Raw genomic sequence first — 27887 nt, 5'->3', positions numbered from 1 at the left:
TACCAAAGATTTATTTTAAAAAGGTCTTAGGTAGGCCTTTCTTTGCATGTGCTTTAAAATTTTCAACATGGTGGTCATGATAGCTTGCGTGTGTATATCAGTCACTTATTACCTACTCAGTGGATGATGTGGTAGGAATGTGTCAACTTTGATTATAGATGAAAAACTTCCAATAGTGGAGGATGTAAAATTAACCATGTTATAAAGGGTTTACTAATTGTTTTGAAAATTGTCAACCATACAGAACGATGCAGTCATTATAACGTCTGTGACTTGCATTTCTTCATTTAAAATATTGATTGAGTACCATCTGTGTGCCAGATGACATGCTAGGTGCAGTGATGCATTGAAGTAATGTGTTAGCCAAGCTCCTTTTCCTTCACTAAGGATGAATTTGACCTTGGGTTAACTTTCTGGTTTCATTCTCTGTAAATGGATAAAAGTGGGAGGCCAGCTATATAACCAGGCAGCGTCTCTAATGATAAAATTGCCCCCAATTGGTGATTTGCATCTATAGTAGGATGAAATATATAAAAACTATAAATCCCTGTTGAGAAGCCATAGTTTTGGGTTTCCTTGAGTGCAATGACTCTTATAACAGGTGTGTCCCTTGTAGGGCCCCTGGAGGATGTGCCTATGCCATTGTTATAAGAGGTGTTGGCTCGTGTGGGCTTCTAAGCCACGGTGGGCCCCACACGTGCCTTTGTGGGTCTTGACCCCCTCCAAGCAATAGATCCGGGACAGCTGTGATGATGACTGCAGAGACCACAGGATGACCTTGCCCTCCCCTGCTGGCAGCCCTGCTTTCTGCTGAGTGGACAGATGCCAAGTGTGGCCCTTGGTAGTCTTGTTAGTCTGAATGTTTAGCAGCCTAATAAGACCGCCTCATTGGTATTATATTTGTTTGAATAGAAATTGAGAAGTTGATAGTAGTAATGAAAAAAATGCTCAGCCTCTGGGGAGTACAACTTGGCTATTTAAAAAAAAATCATACGTATAGCTGATTCACAGATTCCCTTCTAGGAATTCATTCTGTTGCTACAGCCATGTATATTGTAGGTAACTAATACAGGAATAGTCATTGTAGCATTGCTGGTAAAGCCAGAGATGAGGAAAAACTGCATTTCTGTTAATAAGGAAGCACCGATATAAATTATAGAATATCTATACAATTCCACTCTGTGGTGGAATTGGAATTGTTAAAAAGAATTAAGTAGTCTTCGTTGTACTGAATATCCCCCAAAATATATTGTTGAGTGAAAAAGGCAGCATTCAAAATAGTGTTCATGTTGTTTATGTTTAAAAAGACAACAAAAACATGCTTGCATATGACCAGAGTAATTGCAGGTTTACACAGCACATTGGGTAAGAGTGGTTGCCTGTGGGATGCACTCAGGAGGGAGCAAGACTCCCCTTTCTTTTTTTCTTTCTGATGAAGCCTGAGGGGACACTGTGTCTCTGCCTCTCAGATTATGAGTTATGAGTGTCATCATATCCCCTGTATGTCCCTCCTGGCTCCATTTGCTTCTTCTCTCTCTCTCTGACTTGTCCCACCCAGTTCTAACCTGATTTTGGTGTTTAGTCATTCTTATGTCAATCTTTATACTTTTGCAACATGGATAAGGAAATGGATAAATAGATGGTGGTGTAGCTATACCATACATGGAATATCCAGCAATGAAAATAAGTGATTTTTCCTTTGCATGCGATATCAGCATGGATGGATTTCAGAAGCCTGTGGTAGAGTAAGACTTATTTACGCTTCTTAGATTTTGAATTTTGAACTTTGTGCGTATTCAAAACAGATGAATGCTTTAGGATCCAGAGATTTAGATCATACTTAACTTTGGTAAAATATCACTTATGTTACTTTTGTCTTTTTGTCTTTTTTCACTTAGCTGATTTGTATTGCAAATACAAGTTTACCAGGTTGCCATGGTTTCGAATAGTATGAGAAAAGTAGCCCATCAAATAAAGACTTAGTGGTATGATTGACACTTTTTGGAGGGTGTGGGACAATACTTTTTAGTGCCATTTAATAGTTTATTTGGCAATTTTTGGTAATTTACTATATCATGGAGAAATCCTTCTTCTAGATTATTGCTGTTTACTAATTGCTGTTTTCTTATGGTTTAAATCTTAGATTGCCCTCTTAGACTCCCCCACAGCCTTAAGTATGGAGGAAAAACTTCAGCAGAATGAAGCAAGAGTAAGTGGTACCTGATTTCTTGTTATTTTAAAATCACAACTTTCACTATTATTTTAAGTGCATGCTTTTTAGTTGTGGCTGTTTGAGACTCATTTTCTTCTTGTATTACACTTAACTTTCCCCGTCCCTACCCCGTGATTATTTTTAAAGAAGCGTAATAGTTGACTTACGTATCTCATTATGTTATCTGACTTAATAAATGGGGTTTGTCTGGCATGTGATGATTAAGGGTAACTGAAATTCACATGCAGGCCTTACAGATGAAACAGGCCGCTGGGGGCTTCAGAGTAGTCCCAGGTTGAAGGGAGGCCGTGTTCAACATTCATGAAACAGCGTTGATCCCCATATCTTAAGCATAGGTAAACTATGACCACTGTTTAGTGTTTTGTCAACCTTTTGCTTCATTTCCAGTGGGAGGTGCAGCAGTTGGGAAATCTCAAAATGCTCTAGGTAGATGCTTAGGTAGTCTCTCTTAAGCTAGGTGAAATTTGAGGCAGGGAGAGAGAATGGCAGTAAGTGAGTTGAAGAGAGAGTAGCTCTAGAGATACTGTGGCTGAAGCCAGTGTTTGTGGCTGGTGGTTTTTGCAAACCAGTTTCATGACTGACCTGGTTCTATACTATTTTTGTTTAAACATAAAACCCTCTGTGAAAAGAGAAACAGTCATTAAGAACATTTTTGGAGTGAATTTTGTTCACTGCAGTGAATTGTTAAAATAGACTGAGAAAGAAAATTGGCTTCTATTGGTGAAGCTCTTTAAAGAATACACAGTACGGAAGATATAAATTGGGTGGTAGTTAGGAACTTGTTGACACTTCCCTGGTTAATTATGCTGGTTAATTTGCTGATAATGGCATTAATAAAATCATTAGTTTCTTAATCCCTATCCTTCTCATGAAATTTTGTATTTAGTACTTCAAATTCTAATTTTGAGTGCTTTGAAATGTTTGGATATAGTCTTAAATTGTTTCCTAATAATAGTTTTCAGAAATACCTAGCAAGTTAATAGAAACCAATAAACATTTGAATTTTAATTCATTATACATGCTGTGACAGAAATGACTGCCTATCTTGTTTGTAATGTTTTCTAAATTTTCATCTATTTTTTGGATGACCTTTTAAAATTGTTTGCCATCTGCTTGCCTATAAATCTTATTACCTGGCCACGTTGTTAGAGGTGGTATTAATATCTCATGTTTGCATTTTTTCTTAATTTTATAAATGAAGATTATTTGCTTTAAATTCAATAGTAAAATAAACTCAAGGCGTACTTAAAATTTGTTTAAAGCTAGGATTATTTGAAGTGGGAAAAGATTGACTGGCTTATATTTCTTCAAGGAAAAAATATCTGTTGATGAAATGCAGAAGCATTTATTACTGAGTGCTTTGTGTTTCTTGGATAAACTGCCAGTGAGAATCTGTTAACTGATTATTATAAATTAGTAAATTCAATACACCAATCTTTATCCTTCGGTAGGGAGAGAAGGTATAAGAATATCCCTTTTCTGAAATCTTTTCTAAAATGAAAGCACCGAGAGCCACATGACTTTTATTGCTGTCATTAGAGCTTACGGGGTTGGCGTCACTTAAGTGATGAAGGACTGGAATGTACGACTAGTTCCAGGTATATCAGGACAACCTTATCAAACCATTAAAAACAAGCAAAACACAAAGTTAGAGAGTCTTAGTTCTGTTTCTTTTTTTTTTTTTTTTTTTTTTTTTACCAAGAAAATGATAGATTTTGACATTACTAGTAAAAAAGAAAAGGTTTTAACTTCTGCGTTCTACAGCCCTATTAAAGGTAAACTGAGGAGTAAAGTGAATGACCAATTCAACATAGGTGGGTGAGATAGATTTTGGTTTGCTTCTTGCATAAACCATCAGCCCAGCTCCTCCATTTCTTGCAACAAATGCTTTCTTTCATGAAGGTTGAAAACATGAATGCTCTTTCCAGTTACTCTATTTAATATTAAGTCTGTGCAAAGTATCTTCCTCTTAGCGGTGAGAGAACAGGCACATGCATTCCGTGCACTCATTTTAGCCTGGTTAAATAAGATAACTTATCAGAGGGAAGACTGGTAGGTGCAAATGGGATGGTATCTACTGTTGGGAGTGGGGAGGTGGCAGGAGTACTAAAGTAAAGAAGGGAAAATACTTTGAAAGCGTCAGTTCCCTCTGTTCTGCCTCTCAGAGTCACTCTTTTTTAGCTGTAGGTATATTCCTTTTCATAGAACACATTTTTCATTCTTTATGTTTCTACCTCTTAATCAGGTATCACTTTTTGCTTCTTAATGAATTACTCATTAGGATCATATAAAAAGTTTTATGGAACTAGCAGAATATTTTCATTAACTTTGAGAAGCAGTTTACAACTGTGCTGTGTTCAACAGTTGGGGACGTTTTCTCCCCTGTTACAGCAACTGGAGAGAAGCTGATTCTTTGTCAAAAGATTTTGCTTTCACTAAAAGTCAATTTAAGAACCCCCCCCCCTTTTTTTTTTTAAGATAGATGAGATTTATAAACTATTAATTAGCTACAAAAACAGATTATCTCCTAAAAGAAAACTGCAGCGTCCCAGGTGATTTAATCACCACATCTAATGAGAGAGAAGAATGAATCACTATTTCTTAAATGTGTGATCAGGAAAAAAAATTAACTCATTTAACAAGACATTGTTATCCTTGAACTTGTAATTTTGGTTAATATCCAAGAAAGCAGCTTTTATTTAAATGCACTATGGAAAAGACTGTTGTAAAACTCTAGGCAACTTGACAATTTTTTTTATGTTCTTTCCTTTGCCATAATGTAGGTTGTAGGATGAGATCAGTTTGTTTGATTTATATTTGGTGATGGTTCTTTCAGGGATAGAAATTGCTATATAATTAAAAAAAAATATATATATATATATATATAATATATGTATTATATATATGTGTGTGTGTGTGTGTGTGTGTGTGTATTTTACAGGCTTCCATAAAGCTATAAGAGTTTGAAAACTTTCTAGAAGAAAAATCACAATTTTTTTATGGAAAAATCACATATGTATATTTTTCCTTTTAGGTTCAAGAATTGACCAAGGAGTGGACAAATAAGTGGAATGAAACCCAAAATATTTTGAAAGTAAGGACTATGAAAAGGTGTCTTAATTTTACAGTGCTGGCTTTTAAATAGGTAAAACTTTTTCTTTCTCCTTCAAATATGGCTATTGTGTGCTTTATTGAAGGTAAGATCAGTAGAATTGATTAGTGCTTGCAGGGTTGGGGTTCTGGTTTGATTTTGAAGAAATGGGAAAGGGAGCTAGTAGTCATTAAAGCTGTGTTGTAACACGTAGAGGTGATGTCGATACCTAAGGTGTTTGCTTTCACTTGTTGGAGTTTTTCCGTTTTTGACTCGGCATATGCTAAACTTCATTTAATATTCAAGGGCATGCACTTTGCCTTTCTGCTTTTGTTAAATCCTGTATAAAAACGCAACATTTAATGAAAAAAAAAAAAAAACTTCCATGGTAATATTGTGGAATATGTGTGCACAACATGGCTAGATTTCAGAAATTTCTAAACCGGCAATTTCTTATCAAAATTGTTTCTATATGTCTAAAGGACTAGACAGTGATGGTCTGCCGTTTTTGCAGTACTCATTGGGAAAGGACATCAGTAATGACTTCTGTTTTTCATACTCTCTGCTTCAGAATACATGTTTCTTTATGTTCCCAGTTTTTGCTGAGTTGGTAGAAAACCTGTGTTGTCTATTGAGGGTTAGCAATGCCAGGTTTGAGGTTCAGAATGGAATTTTTTGCTTTGATAGAATCTTCCAGACTTTATGTGTGAGAGACTGCGATCAAGAGGCTTTGAATCCTATGTTTGTATCGAGGTAAAACTTCTCTCAAGGATTAAAATGCCCGTCTAATTTTGACAAGGCTGGATAGCTGAGGCTTAGCTTCATGCCTTGGCAGAACCGTAACTTGGATCCACTTCACATGAAAATGGGGCACCCAGTTACTGTTTCATGGGGCTAAACTTTTGAAGGCCTGGATTAGCCATTTAGTTCAGCATCTAACAGCTCTCAGAGAGAGTGGGGTCATCATCATATTATGTAAAGTTCTCCTTGCACCATGTAGGCAGCTCAGTCTGCTCTGGGGGTTAAAAAGACTGTTTCTCACGAAGTCAGAGTTTGTGCTGCAGTTCTCAACGGTGGTGGGTTCTGATGGTCCTAGACACATTTCTCCCAGTTGCAGAAATTACTACAATAAATGAGGGCTTCTGCATTCAGACTTTCTTTTCTCTCCTCCTGACTACAATGATAATATATTATTTCGAGGTACTTCCTCAGCGTTTCTTTTGTTGAGAGGTTTTTGTGGAGGGAACTGAACAAAGACTTGACTCGCATTTCAGAATAGTCAGGTGTGGAATAAGCACCACCAAAGATGAGAATATTTTTCATTGTTTAAGTTGTACCAACTCTAAGATGTAGTGCCGCATCCCCATGCTTACGAGGCTAAGTTGTTTGACCTTTCATGGTGCAATGTACACTTTCCTCAGTACGTTTGTCAAAGAGAGGGAGGGCTTACATCTGCTTTATTTAAGGAAAAGCGAAATCAAATAGTTAGCTATTTGAAAAGATTAGTGTACATAATGCCTGTTAGCAGAGGAAGCAATGCAGCAGTGAACTGAAAGACTTCAGCCTCATCTCTTCTGCAGCTGTACCTCTCCTTGTCACTGTAGTGGGGGTTTTTAACATCTCTGCAAAGATATCCACACGGAAAGCCACCTTGGTGAACCCCTGAACTTTGTCTTTTGCTTTTTCTCATAAGGTGATTAGGGGCGCTGAAGCTAAAATCCTTTTCCAGTTCCAGGTCTATTTTTCATAAATCTTACCACTTTTGTAACTTTACAGATGAGAAGAATAGAAATGTGATATGTGCTAGATGTTAAAGGTTATGAGAAAGGCTAATCGCATTTCAAATTATTCTCTTCCTTTGACCTTTCAAGCCCACTTTAGATTTCTCTGCTGGTGTTTGTGCTTTAAATCTGTAGGCGTTTTCTGCTCATGTTTGATAAGGGCTGTCTTCATGTCTTACTGGAAGACAGTGCCTGAAGACTGAGGTGAAGAAGGGCTACTCAAATGTTTTTGAAAACATTCTTTGGAAGTTGATGGGGGGAGAGCGGTTGTTACTCGATGAGTTTGCATCTGTGTGGTTTGTGTAGTCCTTTCCCATATTTCTGCTATCTCACTGTTCCGTCAGTCAGCTATTGTTCCAATAATGCTCCATAGAACCCACTCCAACCCAGTGGCTTAAAACAACATTTATTCTGTCATGCTTGTGCAGATTGGCTGGGGGTTTGCTGGTCAAGTAGGTTTGGCTGGGCTTAGATTCAGGCTGTGGGTGGGTTCCAGGTCTGCTCCACGTGTCTCTCGTCTTCTGACCAGTTGGTTGTCCAGAGCGTGCTCCTCTCATAGTCTTGGCCAAGGTACAAGCAGGCAGGCCTCATCATGCGAGCACCTTTCAAGCTTTTGCTTATATCATGTTTGCTAGCATCCCATTGAGCAAAGCAAGTCACTTGGCTGAAGTGAAAGTCAAGGAGGGGAGAAGTATATTTTACCTGTAATAAGGCCATGGCAAGGGTAATCCTACTTTGAGATCAGTGATTTTACCCTACACATGCCTGTGTTAAAATATGAATCTTTAAATTCTGGGAACTTGCCCTTCTACCGAATTTGCCCATTTTGTGGAGACAGGCCCCATAAAGTAGTGCGTTTTCAGGATTATCTTCTTCATTTGGACCTGGCTGTTTACCGGTTTGTTACTCATCATCCCTTCCAAGCCCCAAATTCTAAACATCCAAGGAGAGACCTTTGGGAAGAAGACTGAGAGAATTAAGACATCCAGAGGATTGAAGGGACATACAAGGACCAGTTTGGTTTTTATTGGCACAGTGAGAACCTGCCCTGTTGCTTTTTCTTGCTCAACTTTATTGACAGGTAGTTTCAGAGAAGACTCATAGGAGTTGTTTGCAGAGACAATTAAAGAAAGAGTATAATCCATCTTCTCGGTTATCAGAGTGATGTTCTTTCTGTTAATCTGTCTGTGCTGCTTCAGTTATGAGACCCGAGAGAGGCTGGTCAGAGTACACCAGAAGCTTCAGGAATATATGGGAGCCCCTCTCATGCAGGGGTAGAATACATCAGTCTGTGTGTAAGGCCAAGATGCCATAGTGTCAAAGTCACTCTTGAAAAATCCTTTAATTCACCAGATCCTGAGCTCTTGGATTCTCAAAAGCCAAAGAGTAACTTTGTTCCCTTCTTTTAAATCTAGTCTATGGCTTTCTTTGCTCTGGATGAGTGAAACCCAAGGTCCTGTTGAATGGGGGTAGAGAGAGAATGAAAGGCTTCTGGATAAACGATGCTCTGACAAAGGCACTACTGTTCTCAGCCAAGTTGGTGGCATCATGGTGGTAAGGATGGAGCCGAGGGCTTTTATGATCTTTGGAACTCACATCTTAGGCTTGAGTTCTCTTTCTGACTCACTGGGTAGTGACATTTATCTGCAACTGTTGTATACCCTAGCTCCCAGGTTGGAAATCAGGATTGATGGCAACCTCGTCCATAACATCCAAGTAACAGGGTAACAGATAATACAGAGCTCAGTTATTTTGAAAGTAGCTAATGACAGTGGAAAGTGTGTTTATCTTAAAGAGGCATTCCTTAGGCAGTTAGGTAATGAGAGTTTTATCATCCTCTACAATGTACTCTGTTTATTCGCTCTCTTGTCCCTTAATCTACAGTCCTCATTTTCATTAATCTTCATTTTCTAAAAATTAAAGTCTGAGCTCCCCTGCCTGGCCCTGAAAGGCACTGATGTTCTCAGTTTCTCATGTCCTATCATAGTGCTCTGTCCCAGAACGCCACCCAACCCTGCAGGATGTCTTGTTGGTCCCCGCACTAAACTGGGCATTGGGTTTTTTATTGTCTCTGTGGGCTTTGCCTGTGTTGCTCTATTATTCAAGATACTTCTCCTTTCTCTGACTGTTAGAATCCACTTTGAAACGCTCTCTGATCATTCTTCTTCCCCACTTCCCAGGTAGAATGATGTTTTCTTCTGGCTTTTATAGTATTTGGTTTTACTTCTGTCACAGGATTCATCATCTGAGTTTGGTGGTCTTGGCATCTCCCTCTAACCTGGAGCAGGATCTGGGCAAGGACTGGCTCTCTCACTCTGTGTTACCAACTCTTCGCACTCTGCTTCTCACCAAGAGGCATGCAGTGAAAATGTACTGGATTCAAGTAGTATTAAGAAACAAAACCAAACAGCTTTATATTAATTTGTTAATACAATAGCGAAATACTACTGACAATTTGGTTTATATAGTAGAAATTTATTTGCCCACAGTTCTGGAGGCTAGAAATCAAGATCAAGGTGTGTTCAGGGTTGATTTCTCCTGAGGGCTTGTCTCCTTGGCTCGTGGGTGGCCACCTTCTTTCTGTTCTCACATGACCTTTTCTCTGTGTGCCTACACCTCTGGTCACCCTCTGTGTGTCCTAATCTCCTCTTCTTATAAGGACACCTGCTAGATTGGATTAGGGATCATCCTGATGGCGTCATTATAACTTAATTCCCTTTTTAAAGGCCCTATCTCCAAAGACATATGAATTTTAGGGGGACACATTTCAGCCCATAACAACTCTGAACCACACAAATCTGATGACCCAGTGAGAAAAGTAGCATGGAGTGGCTTGCAGGCAGTAGTTTTGCCCTAGCAATGTTCTACCTACGCGTTCCATTGTACTTTTCTCTTTCCTATTTGAAAGACTTATATATGACCGTGTATTTCTATTCTTGGAAGGAATGTGGCTGAATTCCTTTTGATTGTAGTTTAGATGTTCATTTGGGCCCATTGTATCTTTGCTGTTCAAAGTGTGGTTCTCGGACCAGAAGCATCAGCAGCATCTGGGAGCTGGTTCGGTATGCAGAATGTCAGGCCCCACTGTAGACTTCCTATGTCACAAGCTGTACTTTCAAGAAGTATTCTAGGGGATGTGTCTGCACCTTCAAGGTCTTAGTGCTCAGTTAGAAAATCTGCAGCAACATGGAGCAGTCTTGGGCTCAGGTCCCTCCTCCCCCTTCTCCTGCTCTGCCCTATATTGTCGGGGCTGAGCGCTGAGGCCTGTCCTTTTCTGGACTTCTGGGAGACTCACTTTAGAAGGTTGGGGAGAAACCAGACTCTGCCCCCTCCTGCCTCACGCGGCATCCACAGGGCCCATCCCAGGTGCAGCCCAGGTGACATAGCCCTGGCCTCCAAAAAACGCTTCCTTGACCTTTGTCCCCCCTGACTAGGGGTGACCTTGGTTTCCTGCTGTTGTCAGTTTGTGGGTGGCCTCATCATCCGTGATGGCTTCCCAGCCCTTCCTTCTGCTGAGTGACCAGTTCTCTGTATTAAAGCCTCTGGGATTTAAATACTGAGGTCGTTTCTGTTTCGTGGTTAGACCTGGTCGGATACCACCGCCCACACCCCGGTCTCTTGGTGTTTGCTGCCAGCTCCTCAGAATCTGTTAACATCTCTTCTTCTCTTTTTTTGGTTTGTCTTTCTGGTCTCTTAAAATGCTGCCCCAGTGTGTTTTTTATCCTGGCTGAATGTGCCTTCAACTGCCGTCACTTGGGAATTGGAATTTAATGTGATAAATCCTGTTTCTCCAAGCCCCGGAATCTGCATTTCTGAGGCCTTACTATTGGTTTCCCTTTTGTGTAGCTTCCACATTGCACTGACTCCTTCGTGTTTGAAGTGGTTTATAAAGTGACTCCTTGTTACCCCAGTTGTGTACCGCTTGGTTTGGCTTTTTATAAATCCCATATGTTTTGTTACTGAGTAATTTTTTCAAGTAATGAAGAATCCCCCAATTCTTTATCCACTTCCACTTTCTCCCCACCCCACCTTTTATGCACCTTTTTGGTTTGTATGCATTTTGGTTTTTCTGTTCTCGTGTTTTATAAACAATGAAAAAAATGCTCACAGATATGTTATCTGACTTCCAAATAACTCCTTAAGCACTGTGCTCCAGAATAAATCACAGACAGTTTGGACTGCAGCACCACGCTCCCAAGTGTCTGACAGATGGTGCAACAGAAGGGAGAACTAATTGTGCAGTATCAGTCCCGAGCCGAACTGCACAGTGGTGCTTGCAGCCCTGTTTGAACCCCTCCAGCATTGGTTGTTCTTCTCATTTTTTAATATACAGGGCCTCTTCCTTACTAAAAAACATACCCAGTGCCTAACTTGATGTTGTGTTTTCTTTCCCCTGCACGAGACGTCTGACAGGGACTTGGTGTGGGGGTGAGAGGGAGGAAGCAGGCTGCTCATATACAGAGGCTGAAACTGGAGAGGCTTGTCCTTGAAAATCAGTGAGCTATTTGCATAAGTGGAAGTTGAATTAAAGTTGTTTTTTTTTTTCAGACATTAATTATATGGATTGTTTTTCTCACACACAGTAAACAATGTTTGTTGAATTGAATTTGGAGAACCGAGTATATTTGAATATATGTGATGATGAGATCCTACTAATGCAAATGATTTAAGTTTAAATTGTGCTAGTGTCTTAATATACTATCTCTGAGGAATAGAAGAGGCAGGCTATACTACAAGCTTGTGGCAGGAGTGGATAACACTGATGGAAGACAATTTTTCACTCTTTCAGAATGCTTTGACTAATAAGAAATATAGTAAAACAAAATTGGAATCCTTTACTGGCTTAAGATTTTTTGCATTTGAAGTTTCGTGGAGAGGCATACGTTAAACCAACTTATTTTTGTTTTATGATAGAATCAGTCAGCTGAACTAGTATCTCTCGAGGATTTTGGCAACCTGTAAAAGATTTTTCCCCCGCTCTCTGCATTTTTCCATTTCGTGTAGCAGATGTGTATTGGGCAGCATAATTGATTTGGAAGCAGCACTAATAATGGGCTGTTGCTCGGTGGGCTTGTGACAGACCAGGTTTGTGGTCCTCTGGATTCCTGTTGCCCAGGGTGCTGAATCCTCTGGTTTCAGTGGATTGATAACCTACGAAGAAAACGTTGGAGAGACATTTTTTGTGGCCTGTGTCTCCTTTAAAATCAGTTAATCTTGACCTCTTCTTGGTACAAAAATTGAACCTGAGGGTACCTCTAGGATAGAATTTTATTTTTGGACATCAATTTTGCCCAGATTTTGGATTAGGGAGGAGACATCTCTTTCAACCATGAGTCACCTTTCTTATTAGCAACTGTTTGGACATTTGATAGTTCAAAATTCTGACCCCAGACAGTCACAATACTGTTTAATGGTTTAATTATAGCCATCTTAAAAATAGTCTTTAGAGCTCATTTGGCTACATGAAGATAATACATTGAATTTCCAAGTGTTCGTCCAAGCAGAGATTGGCTGTAGTGGGAATTTTGGAAGTCATTGCTCTTTCTCCTTTGGTTTTTATTATAAAAAGAGTCAGTCCAACTCAGCACTTGCAGCCTATTTGTAGTTCATACCTTCAGGGTCGCAGTAACTGCCTTGTGACTTTCAGTCTCATAACTTTAAAGAACTTTATGTTCAAACTTTGGGAAGCTTTTTTGGCAAAGAATGGATAAAAGATGGTGAGCATCTTTTTGGCATGCTGATATTCTGAAAAACTAGGGTTGATGCTTATGTCGATAAAGATATTCCTAGCATTACTGTGAGATTGAAAATATCCTCTCTGTACTTGCTTGCCCAGCTTGCCTCATTTTATCTCTTTCATACACCAATCATACAACCCTGCATCCACCCACCCACCCACTTTCCCACCCTCCTTTCTTCCCTCCCTCCCTCCCTCTCTTCCTCCCTCTCTCCCTCCCTCCCTCATTCATTAAACACTTATTTATTGAGAGATTGAGAGCATCTTATGTATTAGACATAGCTCTAGGCCAGGGGTATCCAAACTTTTTTCAACGTTTTTCACCAAGGGCCATATGCGGTAAAATACACAAACTGCTGGGCCACTTGCTCGAGGTGAAGTATGTATTGCCTCACCTGGTTTATTTAAGTAAACTAAATATATTTTCGGAATTTGCTGCGGGCCAATAAAAAATGGCTGCGGGCCGCAGTTGGCCCGCGGGCTGCAGTTTGGACACCCCTGCTCTAGGCACTGGGTATATCCAGTGAACAAAGCAAACATTCCTGCCTTCATGGAGACCACATCCTAATGCTAGAAGACTTTGTCCCAACGTAGGGCATTCTTTTGTAAAACTCCCATAATCTAATCCTTTTCTTATCTCTTCTCTTTTCCTTTAAAAAATATATTTGTTAATAAAAAAATATAGTGCATCTCTCAGACTGTTTGATGTTTGAGGCATAAGATTATGTAAAATAAATAAGTCTTACCTTTTTTAAAAAGTCTTTTTCAGTTTTAGTAGTTTATTAATTTTACTTAGAAAAGTATTTTATGCTAAATGAATTAGTATACCCGTTTATACTGATAGCACTTTGAAAAAAAGGCCCTGAAACATAGAATTTTAAAAATTTATATCCATTAGGATATAGACTCCATATGATACAGTTCTGTCTGTTTTCTTCACTGCTCAGTAGGTGTAAATACCGAATGAACGAATGGATGGTTAGAAAGGCCCCAATTGGCTATATGTTATAGGAGAACGTGTTTGGGGGAATGAGTTCATAAATGTAATCTGAATGACAGGGGGCATTCCTGGAGATGGGAGGGAATGATGCTTGATCCTTCATATTGCATTGTAACTATTGGTATGCTCATTATTCTTTCTGTTAGATTATAAACATCCTGAGATCAGGGAACATGTTTCACTCATCTTTGTATCTCTCAAATTCTAGTGTCTTGTATACTAGTTCTTTATAAATGGGAAGTATTCAATGAATAACTGTTGAACTCAACTGAGTTTTTCCATTTCTGAGAAGTTTCAGGACAAGTTTGAAGACTTTTGTTGTGTAACAATCTTCCCTAAAACCCAGTGGCTTAAACAAACTGATATTTCCCATGATTTTGTAGACCAGGCTGGCTCAGTGGATTTCTGCTGCCCTCACTCATGCCCTGGGGTTGGATGGTCCAGGATGTCCTCACTCACATGGCCAGTGGTTGACATGGTGACAGTTGGGGATGATTTGGCCTTGTTTTTCATCCTTGGGCTCATTTATATGGTGGTCTCAGAGTCGTAGGAAGAACAAGAGATAAGCTGCAATGTCCAAGCATTTTTCAAGCTTTCTCTTTCACCTCACTTGCTAATGTCCCATTGGCCAAAGCTAGCCATATAGCTTAGGGGTTAGGTGTGAGGGAATTACCCAAAAGCATGGGTACAAGGAGAGCAATGATTCTTTCCATTTTTGCAGGGAAAAATAAAATAAAACACAAGAATATTTTTTTCTGTTCTCCTTTGTCTTCTCAACCAGCCCCAGTGATTTCCAACTGTGTGTGTACGGGTGAGCATGTGTTCCTGTCTTTCCATAGAAGAGAGTATTACAAGGAGTGAGGGTTTGGGATGAGGGTTTGAAATAAGGATGAATTAAGAGAGAGAGCATCATGAGACATTGTCTTCCTGCTTTCATCTGCAGACTAATGTGGATGACTTTGTGTCTGTTTGAACAAAAGTTAGTGCCCCCCATGTGCAAAACCCTTTATCTTTTTTCATTGCATTCATGCATACTATCTATTGGCTTTTTCTTGAAGGAAGGAAAAAAATGTTATTGCACTTTATTTATATGCAGTTTTTAATTTGTCAACGTTTCCTTAAAGTTAGATTCTGGCTGTTAATTTTCATCAAACTGTGTGTTCTCCGTTTTCTAAAGTTCTGCTTGTGCAACTGTTTTTAAGATGAAACACAAAGAAATAAAGTTAATTGTTCTCTGAAACTGGGACTTGCTAATTAGTAGGGAAGATGATTGTCTGCGTTCCAGCACTAGAGGTTGACTGAAGAACTTGGCAGGGTCACAGGCTAAGCGAACGATTCACAGAACCAGCTCGAATGTTGTTAATAATGTCAAGCTTACCATGTTTTCCATGGCAGTTTTCTTCTTGAAGGAACTTCTCATAAATGAAAGTATTGCTAGTATATGTTAGTTCTTTCTTTTGAATAACGTTTCTGGAGCAAAAGGCTCAGAAATAAGTCAAATGCATCTTGTTAAATGTTGGTACCATGCAGTAAATTATTTTGAATACATATGGGATTTCCCTTCTGATCTTTTGCAGTGAGGCATGTTTGCTGACGGGCTCTTACTGCATATTTATTGCCACGGTCAGAGAGAAAAAGATTGCCTGGTCATGTGGAAGTGTGCTTTATGTACACCTGAATCACTGGGTACGCTAAACTGTAGGAACTTGGTTTTGTTGGCAGGGAAGCTTAGAAAACTACCATTTCATAGTACAATCAGTTTATTGTTCATGTCACTCAGGAAAACACATTTAAATCACCTTGGAGGAGTTCTAAGAGTTGTGAGTTTGGAGAGGAATGGGTGGTGGTGGAGTGAGCCTGGGAATGAGGACATGGTTCTCGGCCTGTCTGGCCTATGATTTTTGTCTGTGCATTATTTTGACCTTGGTCACATTGACCTTTCTGTTTTTTAGAACCTCAGTGAGATGGAAACAATAATAGTACGTACCGTACAAGGTGAGAAATGAGCACATGTATTTAGAACTGTGTCTAGTACACAGTCAGGGTTGTAAGCATTACAGTGACGTTACTAATTTTTTCTTTTTTATTGAGGTATGATTGACATGTAACATTAATTTCAGGTATACAACCTAACGATTAAATATTTGTATATATTGGGAAATAATCATCACAATAAGTGTAGCTAACATCCTTCACCACATGTAGTTACAAATTTTTTTTTCTCGTAATGAGAACTTTTACTATCTGCTCTCAGCAATTTTCAAATATCCAATACACTATTAACTTTAGTCGCCATGCTATATATTATATCTCAGTGACTTATTTTATAACTAGAATTTTGTGCTGTTGACCACCTTCACCTCTGTTTCATTCACCTCATTTCACTCCCCCACCTCTGTTTCTGGCAACCACCTATCTATTTTATATAGGAGCTCAGTTTTTTGTTTGTTTTGTTTTTAGATTCCACATATAAGTGACCATTTTTTCTTACTTGTTTTGTTTTCTCTGCCTCCATCCTCTTACATGTAAAACTGGGTTGTGTGTTGGGCAGGAAAACAGAAATTACATATATGGAAACTCTTAAAAGTATAGCTTTTGCATCTACAATATGGCATTACTTCTAAGACATTTTATCATGTGGCGTTTTATGTTTGTTAATTTCAAATCACAGACAACCCAATTCCAAACTAGGTTAAATGGTAAAGGGGTTTATTAGCTCACAGAAGAGGAATGGTGTGGAGGCAGGGTGGGATTTAGGCATGGTTTGATCAGGACACTGGCTTTGGTTCTCTGGGGTTGTTCTTGGTTTTGCCTTTTTAGTATATTGACTTCATGTTCAGGCATTTTGCTCAGACTGGAAGTAAGAGAACAGAAAAAAATAACTTTACTCCCACCTTCTAAGTTCTTCTAGCTGGGCTAGTAAGCAGACAGATTAACAGGAAAAAATGCCCAAAGTTTATTTTATGGATGTACTTTTGGGGGTGCTATGAGATGTTAGACCCAAGGACGCATTGAGCCCTTGAGCTAAGGGGAAGTGGGTGGGATTGTGATTTGGGATTTCAAAGGGCAGGAAGGCAATTCACAGGGGGATAAAAAGCAAATGTTTGGTAAAAAAAAAAATGTTTGCTGGGCCATCTTTAACAGTGTGGCACAAAGAAGACTTTCATCAAAAGGGCTTGTTAGGTTCCTCCCTATCACACACTAGTTTATATTAAACTATAGTTATCTGTGATGATATCTCCTTTCCCACAGAGGGTCCTTTATCTAAATTCCTTTAAGCGGGTAAAGGCAGGGGGTCAAAGAGTTTTCCTGAGTCTTTTGTTCCTTAAAATCAATGTCCCAAAAGGCATATTTTAAGTTGGCAAACTCTGCTTCCCTTCACCATCTAAATTCAAAGAGTGTGTGTGTTTCAGAGTCCCCAGCAAAATTCTCATGTTTGTACAGATTTGTGCATTTCTGAATCAATCCCTGGGGCCCTGTGCTGAGTAACTTAGGCCTAGGTTATCTAAACCAATCACTTTGATAAGGAAATGGATTACCCTAATTGGTTGAGATATGAAGCAAGGCCCACCTTTTGAGCTGGGGTGAGGTCAGGCCCCTTTGCCACAGCTGCTATGCACTGTGACATTGGGCTGGGAGTGAGGGGGTAGAGGTGAGGGGTGGGGGTGGGGAGCTGAATCTTGATGATACCGTCCACATTTTCCACTGCAGACATAGAACCTGGTCACTGATTACAATGTAGGATATAGTCAAGGCAAACAGGAGATGCAAATTAGTTGAAACATTCTTTTATTTAAGAGAAAATATTTCTGAATATTTCCTTTATGACTCAGAAGTCCTATCTATATTCATCTGGAAAATTATGTGAAAGGGCCAACTGTATTGGATGTGAACATTGCATACAGGAAAAATTGCTCTTTTCTGGTGTTAGAATTGAAAGATGGCACACAGCAAATGCCATATATGTAAATGCATTTTCCTTTTCTCCATTAGATTGATTGTGTGATTCAAAATGTACTCTAAATGTGGGTGGTGTTCTCTTCTCCCGTTTTTCACATGTGGTTTTGAATTTGGCTTAATTTCCAGTTGACCCCTTTAGCTTGGTGTTTCCCAGCCCCATCTACCTAGCAACAGTTACTATGAACGGTGAGTTGGCATTGCCCTCCATCTGTAACACAACAGCAGGTTTTAAATTACTTTTCCTTAGCATTCTGGTTGATTTTACCTTTGCATTATTTAAGGCTGACAGTAGTTTCTCTTAACAGCAGGGACCAGAGCTCCAAGTCTCCTAGCAAAAGTGATAGTTTTAAGAAGTATGTATCTGTAAGACAATATAATTAGCAGTGGGCATCTACTGAAAAAAAAAATATGGACCTAGGTTGCATGTGGATATTTATTACCAGGATATTCTGATACTTGTAAGGGGGGAGGTGGCTGCTATAAATTTTTAACATCTTATGTAACACTTTACGTAGTACCAGCTTTGCCCGCTAAAAACAGCTTTCCCGAGCAAGTTGTCTATTTCCCATAGATGAGAGGAATTAGTTTCAAATATCTGTGGTTTCTCTTTGAAAGAATCTAACAATGCAGATATCATCGAAGATAGTCATTCTTTTTCTAGATCCAACATTAATGTACACATTTTATATTTAAGCCTTTCTTGTCCTTGCCCCTAAAATAAAAGTTACATTGATATTCCTGCAGATTAGAATGAAATCAAGCAACAGAACTTGCTGTGACACTTCTCTAAGATGCTATGTCCAGTGTCTCACCCAAAACAACTTAAATATGAGTTATTTTACATGGCATAGAAGTTGATTTTCCATACAGAAGTGGTTCTACTCAGAATCACTTGGGGACCTTATAAAAAGACCAAATTCTGGGTTCTGAAGACTCATGCAAGGAGAATTAGTGGGATGGTATCCCCAAATCTCTATTTTTACACAAGTACCCTGAACCTCACAAAAGTTGGGACTCACAACCCTAGGGCATGTGGAATATCATTCCTTAAAATATACCTCCATATGTTTCTTGCATGAGTTTATGCTCTCAGAAAAAAAAAAAACAAAAAACAAAAACAGTGCACATTACTTGTTGCAGTTTTTTTTTTTTTAAAGATTTTATTGGGGAAGGGGAACAGGACTTTATTGGGGGAACAGTGTGTACTTCCAGGATTTTTTCCAAGTCAAGTTGTCCTTTCCATCGTAGTTGTGGAGGGCGCAGTTCAGTTTCAGGTGCAGTTGCTGTTGTTAGTTGCAGGGGGCAGAGCCCACCATCCCTTGGGGGAGTCGAACCGGCAACCTTGTGGTTGAGAGGACACACTCCACCCAACTGAGCCATCCGGGAGCTCAGCTGCAGCTCAGCTCAAGGTACTGTGTTCAATCTTAGTAGCAGGGAGCGAAGCCCACCATTCCTTGTGGGAGTCAAGGAGTTGAACCCGCAACCATGTGGTTGAGAGCTCACTGGCCCATGTGGGAATAGAACTAGCAGCCTTTGACGCTAGGAGCACAGAGCTCCAACCGCCTGAGCCACCGGGCCAGCCCCACTTCTTGCAATGTTTGAAGGCCCCAAATTGTACATTCATGCAAGCATTTGAATGCAGTGGGTATTGCCATTTGAAAATAAATTTCAGCTGAATAGGATACTTTTTGTTAAATAGGGTGATTTGTTCATAGGACCTTTTAAAATGATTTATTTAATTGAAGTTCAGTATACACAAAGTGTGCAAGTCTTAAGAGTGCAGCTCAGTGAAAATATGTATAGTTCAAATCTGAAGTGTACCGCTCATTAATATTAACCTGTGTATATACCACGTTACCCATGCCCAGATCAAGATATGGAACATTTCCTACTCCCCAGAGGTTCACTTTGTCCCTTCCCAGACAGTTACTTTCTGTCTTCCTCTCCCAGAGGTAACAACTGCTCTGACCTTTATTACATAGATGAGTTTTGCCTTTTTTTGAGCTTCATTCAAATGGAATCAAGCAGTACATTCTGTTTTCGTTTCTGGCTTCTTTGGTGCGGCATGTTGTCTCTAAGTTTCACCTATGCTGTGTTTAGCAGTAGTTTAATCTTTATTATGTCAATATTTTAGTCTTTTTATCCATTCTATTGTTGGTTATCTACATTTGGGTTATTATAAATAGTGCTTCTACGAACATTCTTGAACCTTTTTTGTTGGGTGTATACATTCACTGGGCCCCTCTTCTGGTTCTCATCTGGGTTATAGTTTGACTTGCTTTTCTCCTTCATACATCGGCCCAGTCTTTATGACCATAGTATCCCTGATCCAAACATCCTCTACTCCCTACCCAGCTGGCTCTCAGCATGAGCTGGGCCAAGGGAGCAAGGTGACACTCCCTGCCCCAGAGGGTCAGGTCTGCACCTAGCAGGACCGAAACCGCCCATCCACAGACTGCAGATGTTGGCCTTCAGGCTGTGTTGAATCCCTTAGGTAATTCTTCTCCTTATTTTCATCTAGTCTAGTCTAATTGGGCGATTAACACAAATTCTGATTTCTTAGATTTTAGAATGGCAATTTCAAAGGTTTTTAATAAGTTTAATACAATCTTTGTGGACTTTTTTTTTCTTTCTGTAAGTGTTCTTTATTCACAGCTAGATATTTATTACTTTGTTCTCTATAAAGCTTTTATGGTCTGTCTGGCTTTCCTCTGCTAGACTCTGAGGTCCAGAGACATGTTTTAATTGCTTTTGGATCCCCCTCTCCCCACTAATTGCCTTACGTCCAGCAATCATGATAATATGAATAGGGATTATAATGGATAATATTTGTTGTGCTCTTAACTATGTGCTGGCATTGTTCTAAGTCAGCACTGTTTAATAGAAGTATAATGCAAGCCACATATGGTATTTAAAATTTTCTAGTGGCCACATTAAATTTTTCTAGGAGCCAAATTAATTTCAGCAATACGTTTAATTTAACAGTACATTTAATTTAATCCATTATGCAAAAATATTACCATTTCAAGATATAATCACTATAAAATTATTAATGAGATATTTTATGATCTTTTCTCCTTAATAAGTCTTTGACATGGCATGAATTTTACATTTACAATGTATCTCAACTCATATGCTCAATTTTCTATCAGGTATATTTCATCTGTGTTTGGATTTTATAAAATTTATTGTTGAAAAGTAGTTTCTCATAGTAGCTATGTTTGTTCCAAATGTATTTAAGAGTTTTCCAGTCACTTAATTCAGTGTAGATTAAAAATTTAAACCAATAAAGTTAAAAGCTCAGTTTTCCCACTGCATGAGCCACATTTCAGGTGTTCAATAGCCACGTACAAGGTGCAGATTTAAGTGTTACATGTATTAATTTGTCCCATTTAGCAGCGTTGGGGGGTATATTATTTTTTTCACTTTACAGACAAGGAAACTGAGGGCACACAGTTAAGGAAGGAAGAGGTGAAGTCAGAATTTGAACCCTGTCTCAAGGTCTGGGCTCGTGACCCTGTCTAATTCTTCATTGTTTGAAACTGACCTCAATTTTTTTCATGTTCAAATGCATTGGCTTTTGTTTTCTTTCTCTGACCTTTGTCTTTTCTGCTTTTACACATAATAAAAATTGATGAAAAACCGTAATCTTATAAAGTGATCCTATATTTGCAGTGAATTTGGTTGTTCATCAGTGTTTTAAAAACCAAAATAGATAATGGCTACTGTTTAAGCACCATCTGCCTTGTTATCTCTGTAAATGTCAAGACAGGATTTGCTTTCTCTGAAATAATGGCTCAGGTTTCCTTTTTTATTTTGTAATGCTCTTTCTTTAATAATGATTCTTATTTTTTTATTTCCACCAAGGTTGGGCTTAGTCATCTCTTTTTGCCTTGGCTCATTTCTAGTCTTTTTCTTAAGCAGAGAGTCATGGTTGTTTCCCCAGTTATTTATTTTTTTCCTCGTGTCATTAGCATTTGATTTTTCTCTGGGAATCTTTCAGATTTTATTTTTGAAATGTATCCAGCCAGCTGTGTGTGTTTGTCTATCTTTCTAGGTAATATTTTACTTCATATGAGACTTGATTTTATGTAATTGTTCTCTTGCCCTTTACTATAATGATAGTTTATAAAACAGAGATCTAAAATGTGCTCTTTGGCAGGGAAAAGTGGTCCAGACGTGCAAAGTATTATTTTGAGTGCTGCATATGAAGAAAGAAAATGTAGAGATAAAGTGATAGTTTGCTATATTTCATCTGCAATGTGCTGTGTTCCCAGATTTCTCCAAGATTGCGTTCTCCTTCCCTCCTTCTGAGGTCCCCTTCTCTCTGTGGATGCTGTGTGTGCTTCACTTTACCTTTTCACTCCTTACGTCATTTGAATGAAGTAGACAGAAGCCTGTTTTTTTCTTGAGTTCGTGCCCGTTCTGGGTGGTCACATAAGTCATTCTTTTGAAATATCTTTACTTTTTTTAAAATAGTTATTTAAGACTTATTAACTGAGATGACCTGGCTTTTACACTTGGATTTATCCGTAACTAGTTGTGTGACTGACAGAGTTACGCCCTCTCTCTCTTAGTCTCAGTTTTTTCAATCATATATGGGGTGGGCTCGTCTAGGTGAGCTCTGCGGATTCCCTCTATTTGAGAAGGACTTGGGGTTTCCGTGCATTCAGGGATCTTCAGTGACTACTTCCTTTTTGTCCCTTACTGATGGAGTTTTTTTTGTGTGTGACCACTCTTCATTTTTGAATGTGTCTTAGGGAGCCTATTCTCAGTCTGGGCATTTATGTTTTTATGTTTTACATACATACAGAACACTGCACACATCATGAGTTTACTGCTTGATGGATTTTTACAAACTAAACACGCCTACATACCTTGTGATCAGGTGAAGAAATAGAACATTCTCAGCCCCTCAGTGTCCCTGCTGTACCTGCTTCAGCTCACTCCTCCAAGGGAGATGTCTAGCCTGACTTCTAAAGGCATAGCTTTGTTTTTTCTGCTTTTACACTCAATACATATAGAATCTTACAGAATGTATTTTTTTGTGTGATTGGCTTTATATGTTCGCATTATATTTGTGAGTTCCATCTATGTTTTTGCACGTAACTATATTTATTTACATTATTGAATAGTATTACATAATGTGTCTATCTCACTATCTCACAGTTTGTTTATTCATTCTATTCTTTGAATTTAGGTTGTTTACTTGTGTTGGCTGTTAGAAATAGTTCTGCTGTGAACCTTCTTATATGTCTTTTGGTGAAAGTATGTACATGTTTCTGTTGGGTGTGTACTCAGGAGTAGAATTGCTGGGTCACAGAGCAAGTGTACATTCAGCTTTAGTAGATACTGAAAACCGTTTTCCAAAGTGAACCATTTACACTCCCACCTGCCATGGATGAGAGGCCTACTTGCTGCTCCTCTTCCAACATTTGCTGCTTTCTGTCTGTTTTTTCATTTTAGGCATTTTCATTGGGTGTGTAGTGGTACCCCTTATGGTTCTGTTTTGAATTTTCTGATAGTATAAAAGAAAACGCCCCATTATTTTTAATTAGCCCCATTTTCCGACTGACTTCACCTCAGACCTTGTCAACACATGAGTTGTCCCAGCGTTTAAATGTCCGCGGTCACTGGGCGCTTCTCCAGTTTTCTCCATCTCACTTTACTTTGTTTGTGCATGAACTTGCCACCCATTTTGGAGAGTTGTCACTCACTCAGTCACCAGCTCTTCACAAATGTCCACAGGGACTTTCTAAGATACGAGGGACATAAAAAGAGCAGTGATCTGGAGTCAACCCACATCTGGTGGGCTTTTGGGTTCAGCTTACCTTATTATTTACTTTCTTCTTTGCTGAATTTGACTCTTCATTCTGCTGGCTCAACCTCCTGCCCTACCCCATCTCTATTTAGCTGTTCTAAGCCATATCTCTTTCTTTTAGCTATGTTGAACTGCTTTCTGCAAAGTGATAGAGTAATAACCATAATAGAAAACTCCAGGCATATTGTAAAATTACTTAGCTGTCTTTGCTTATCTTAGAAAATCTTTATGGTGAGCATTCCCTGCAAACAAAACAAAATCTAAACTTACTGTGGTGGCAAAACCTCACTTAACCAGAATGTTAATGAATATCCTGGTTTAGCAGCAAAGCCCACTTAAATTACATTTTTTCTGAAGACCTTTATTAAAATGCGTTAGACAATATTTATGATTTAGAAAGTACAAGGTCATGGTAGTTGCAGTTTAGTGTGTCTGATCCAGGTCAGGAGTCATCATCTAAACGTCTTAAAGAGATCTTTGTGTACTCCATACTGATTTCAAAACAGTGCTCAGTGAGATCTTACAGATCATCTTGTTCATAGAACATAGGATGTTAGAACAAGGGGCCCAAGAAAGAATCTAGGTTAAACTGTTCCCTTGGCCTGCCCTACCAGGGCTAGATTCTGTTTTCTCACTCTTAATCCAGTGCTCTTTATATCTTACTTCTCTTTTAAAATGGTTTCCAAATACCTAGATTCATAGTACCAAAATGGTTCTTTACTTTGATGAAGAGAGTATGGCTACACTGTATCTTTTAGAATATGATTTTAATATGTAAAATTTGGAGACAGAATTTAGCACATGGCATAGTAAAATCACCAAACCGTTCTATATAATGAGCTTCATCTACATTTAAATCATTCTCCTTCTGAGATTTTGAAAGTTGGTTGTTTAAAATGGCTTGTATTTATGATTTTATTAAGCTAGCGCGCTTTCTGGTTAAATTTAAGAGGCAGTCTTTTAATGTCTGTAGAATCTTCTAACATCCCTAATGTTACTAGCTAAAGCTGTGTTTGCATTTAAAACAAAACAAACAAAAATTGGAGAACAAAATAATTCCTTTACCTCAACCAACCAAACAAATATATCTTCTCAATGGGTTAATCTTATGAGATACTTTAAATTTTGCATTAGAAGACAGTTGACAATTGGAAATTCCAATTATGGAAAAAAGCCATATGTTTTAGAGTTATGCATATTCCTATTTTATAATATGCAGTTAATTTGATAATAGGAATAAATGTTCTGCTGCAGGTTGCGTTTTAGTTTCTTAGCACTAGATGTCGCTGAAGATAGGTAAAACAAATTCTCTACCTATGTTTAATTCCAGGTCCTTGGCAGTGAAATTGTCTGAAGAGATTTGACAGGTATTGCTAAGTGGGTTTGGGCCTGGTTACAGATTCTGGATGCTGAATCTGCGAGAGATAAATTGTGAAGAATTTAGTATAAGTAATGTCTTCTTGCAGCCAACTTGAGAATTGCTGCTAACAGATGTAAATTCCTCGTTTCTGGAGGTAATTTTCTTAGTTTTAAAAATAGTTCTTCAAGAGCAGAATACCTGGATAATACCTTACTTGTAAGAGTTTTCTTAATTTGGATTTAGGTGGTCATTTTGATTGGCTTGCCACTAGTAAGCTTTCTTTGTCATTTACTTATATTTGCCAATTAAAATACTTTTCTTGGTATATCATTTCTTTTTTTGCATTTTCCTCATTTTCAATTCTCAAAGTTCTGAAGAGAATTAAAATATACAATTCCTTGTCTTCTCCTTCTATCACCAGTTATACATTTGATATCTACTCCAGTAAAGTAACCTTGACTCTTGGTATAGTGTATGCAGAGTTCTCTCCCTTGGTGTTTGGTGGTTTGTGGAGCCAAGAACCTTTATAGATATTCAGATTGAATGTTCTCCCAGCTCTTTTCTTGTGTATGTAGAAACAAGAAGAATGTACTGCCCCAGTTAGTGACTGAGAGGCACTGGGGATAACAGTTAAGGACATGAACTCTGGAACCCAACAATATGGAATTCCATCCCAGCTCTGCTGGTTACTAGCTGTGTGACCTTGGGTGAGTTCTTTAACCACTCTGTGCTTTAGCTTCCTCATTTGTGAAATGGAGATCATAGTATCTGCCTGTCTCTTTGGGTTGTTATGAAGATTAAATGAGTTGCTTGTGAAAGCATTGAAAGTACTGCTTGGCAAATAATGTTCTTGTTTAAGGGCTTATTAAACAAAGAACTTTAGTTTTAGGTACTCTTTGGGCACTTTATAAATGCTAAGTAATCTAAAGTATATTCATTTATGGAGAGAAGAAGAAAAATCTTTCTTCTTTTACAAAGAACTGGAAACAAACCATGATGACCATTACTGTCACTTCATTCATTCGTTTAACATTTTTCAGTATCTGCTTGGTGAGAGACATTGTGTGAACATGAATGAGACACTTTTCATCTGCTGGGGAAACCTAATTTTAAACATATAATGAAATAAATTGTTATAGGTGCTAGGTTAATAATCGTAAGAGCTAACTGCTTCAGGGATCCATCTGGCTGCAGATAACAGCAACCCCAGAAAAGATCCCTTAAGTCAGTTAAGGGTTGTCTTTTCCCCCCTCATTGGTTTAGAACTACAGACCTAGACTAGTGGTGGTATGAATTTACTGGATCATGGTTGCCAGAACTGAGCTCTGTGTAATTTTCTTGGTCTTTCCCTGATGGTTTCGAGACAGTTTCTGCAACCATATGATCCCATCTGGCACTCAAGTCAAGAGAAATTGGGAAGGAAAGAGGGGCATATGTTAGCTGAGTTTACCCCTCTTTTAAGCTCTGCTCAACAACTTTTGCTTCTATCTCATTGCAGAACTGTATCACGTGGCCTCTTCAGGCTGCAAAGAAATGGTTTCTTCAGCTGGGCACATTGTCATCCCCGACAAACTGGGTTTTTGTTCATGAGGAAGAAAGGGAAAGCAGAAGGCTATCTTGACCACAACCACTTGCTAAGCGCCAGGCACTATTCTAAGCACTTTACTTGTCGTAATTCATTAGAACCTCATAACAATCCTGCCATGTGGATACTTATTAATTATTATAGGAAATGGAGGCTGGAGTATGTAAGACACTTGTCACAAACCCAGTAAGTGACCAGACTGGCTAGATGTCAGTCTGAGGATTGGTGGAGACACAAAGAAGGGCTTGGTCAATAGGTGAAACCTTCTGGAAGATGGTAGTGAAGAGGTCAGGGGTGGTTCAGAGAAGATAGAACTTCAAAGCTAGTCTTAGAACTGAGTTGATGTTGGGAGTCCCTAAAGGCGTTCTGAGATCCTAAGCTCAGAAGAATCCATTATCTTGGTAAATTGGGGCTTTTGGGGAAACTGAGTGAGCTTGGAGCAAGGGGGAGGGAGGATGGAGGTGCCGAGGCTTGAGAAAGAACATGAGTCAAATCATGGAGGACTTAATTTCCCCTTTAAAGCTCTTACTGCTTTATTGTTGCTTCAGGAAAAAAAAAATACTCAGAGCTCATTTAAATTCTGAATGTATATTCTGAAGACATTTTTCCAGTTTAGTTTCATTATCTATGCCATCAGTTTGTCTTTTGAAGTGTCTAAGTAGTACATTGAAATTTCTTATTCATTCCCTCATTTCACATTGAATTAATGGCATAGAATATTCAAAATGGATGGAATCTTAGAGCTGATCTTCTTCAACCTTTCATTTCTTAGTTGGGAGCTTTCCAGCTTGCGCATGGGGACTCCCTTGCTGAGGGATCTTCAGGATTTCATAGGGAGTCAGTGTCTGAGTTCAGGTCAGATAATTTTCTGATTCCCAGTCCAGTGTCCACCATTACCAGTATTGCCCAGAACGTGTGCTCTAGTCCTGGTGTATTGCCTTCCCAGAGCACCGATATTTAGCTACTAATTTATGGTTATGTGTTTAACATGTATCCTTCCTGGATTCTAGTTCCAGGCCTTAGTTGAATGCTTGACACACAGTGGACACTCAGGAATGTTGTGTTGACAGGCTATTCCAGTGTTAATGCAGTTTCTTGAGAGAGAGAAAAAAAAATCCTTGTTTAAATAAGTCTAGGAAATGCTGGGTTAAATAAAATTAAGTGGACTTATTCTCTTGTGCTCTGTGGCTTTAAGTGGGTATAAGGAGGGAGCTGAGCGCTTCAAACTTACTGAGTTCTGAGGATTCTGCTTGGCTCTAAAATAAATGTCCTTTTTCAATTTTGGTGTCCAGATTTAAGAAAACTTGTAGCCTGAATGG

General features: G+C 38.8%; 1 protein-coding gene across 13 annotated transcripts in view; it reads left to right on the top strand.

The window, feature by feature from the left end:
• KIF16B (kinesin family member 16B) overlaps positions 1–27887 on the top strand; it is a 292760-nt gene that overhangs the window by 63824 nt on the left and 201049 nt on the right. For all 13 annotated transcript variants that reach the window (XM_081033488.1, XM_081033487.1, XM_081033500.1 and 10 more), the window contains 2 exons: positions 2144–2209; positions 5268–5327. In XM_081033488.1, the coding sequence (XP_080889614.1) occupies positions 2144–2209; positions 5268–5327 (126 nt within the window). The remainder of the gene's footprint in view (positions 1–2143; positions 2210–5267; positions 5328–27887) is intronic.

This window comes from Rhinolophus hipposideros, assembly GCF_964194185.1.
Source record: "Rhinolophus hipposideros genome assembly, chromosome: 22".
NCBI classification, from domain to species: domain Eukaryota; kingdom Metazoa; phylum Chordata; class Mammalia; order Chiroptera; family Rhinolophidae; genus Rhinolophus; species Rhinolophus hipposideros.
The sequence above is the reverse complement of the archived record's forward strand: the minus strand, read 5'-3'. Positions and strand labels throughout refer to the sequence as shown.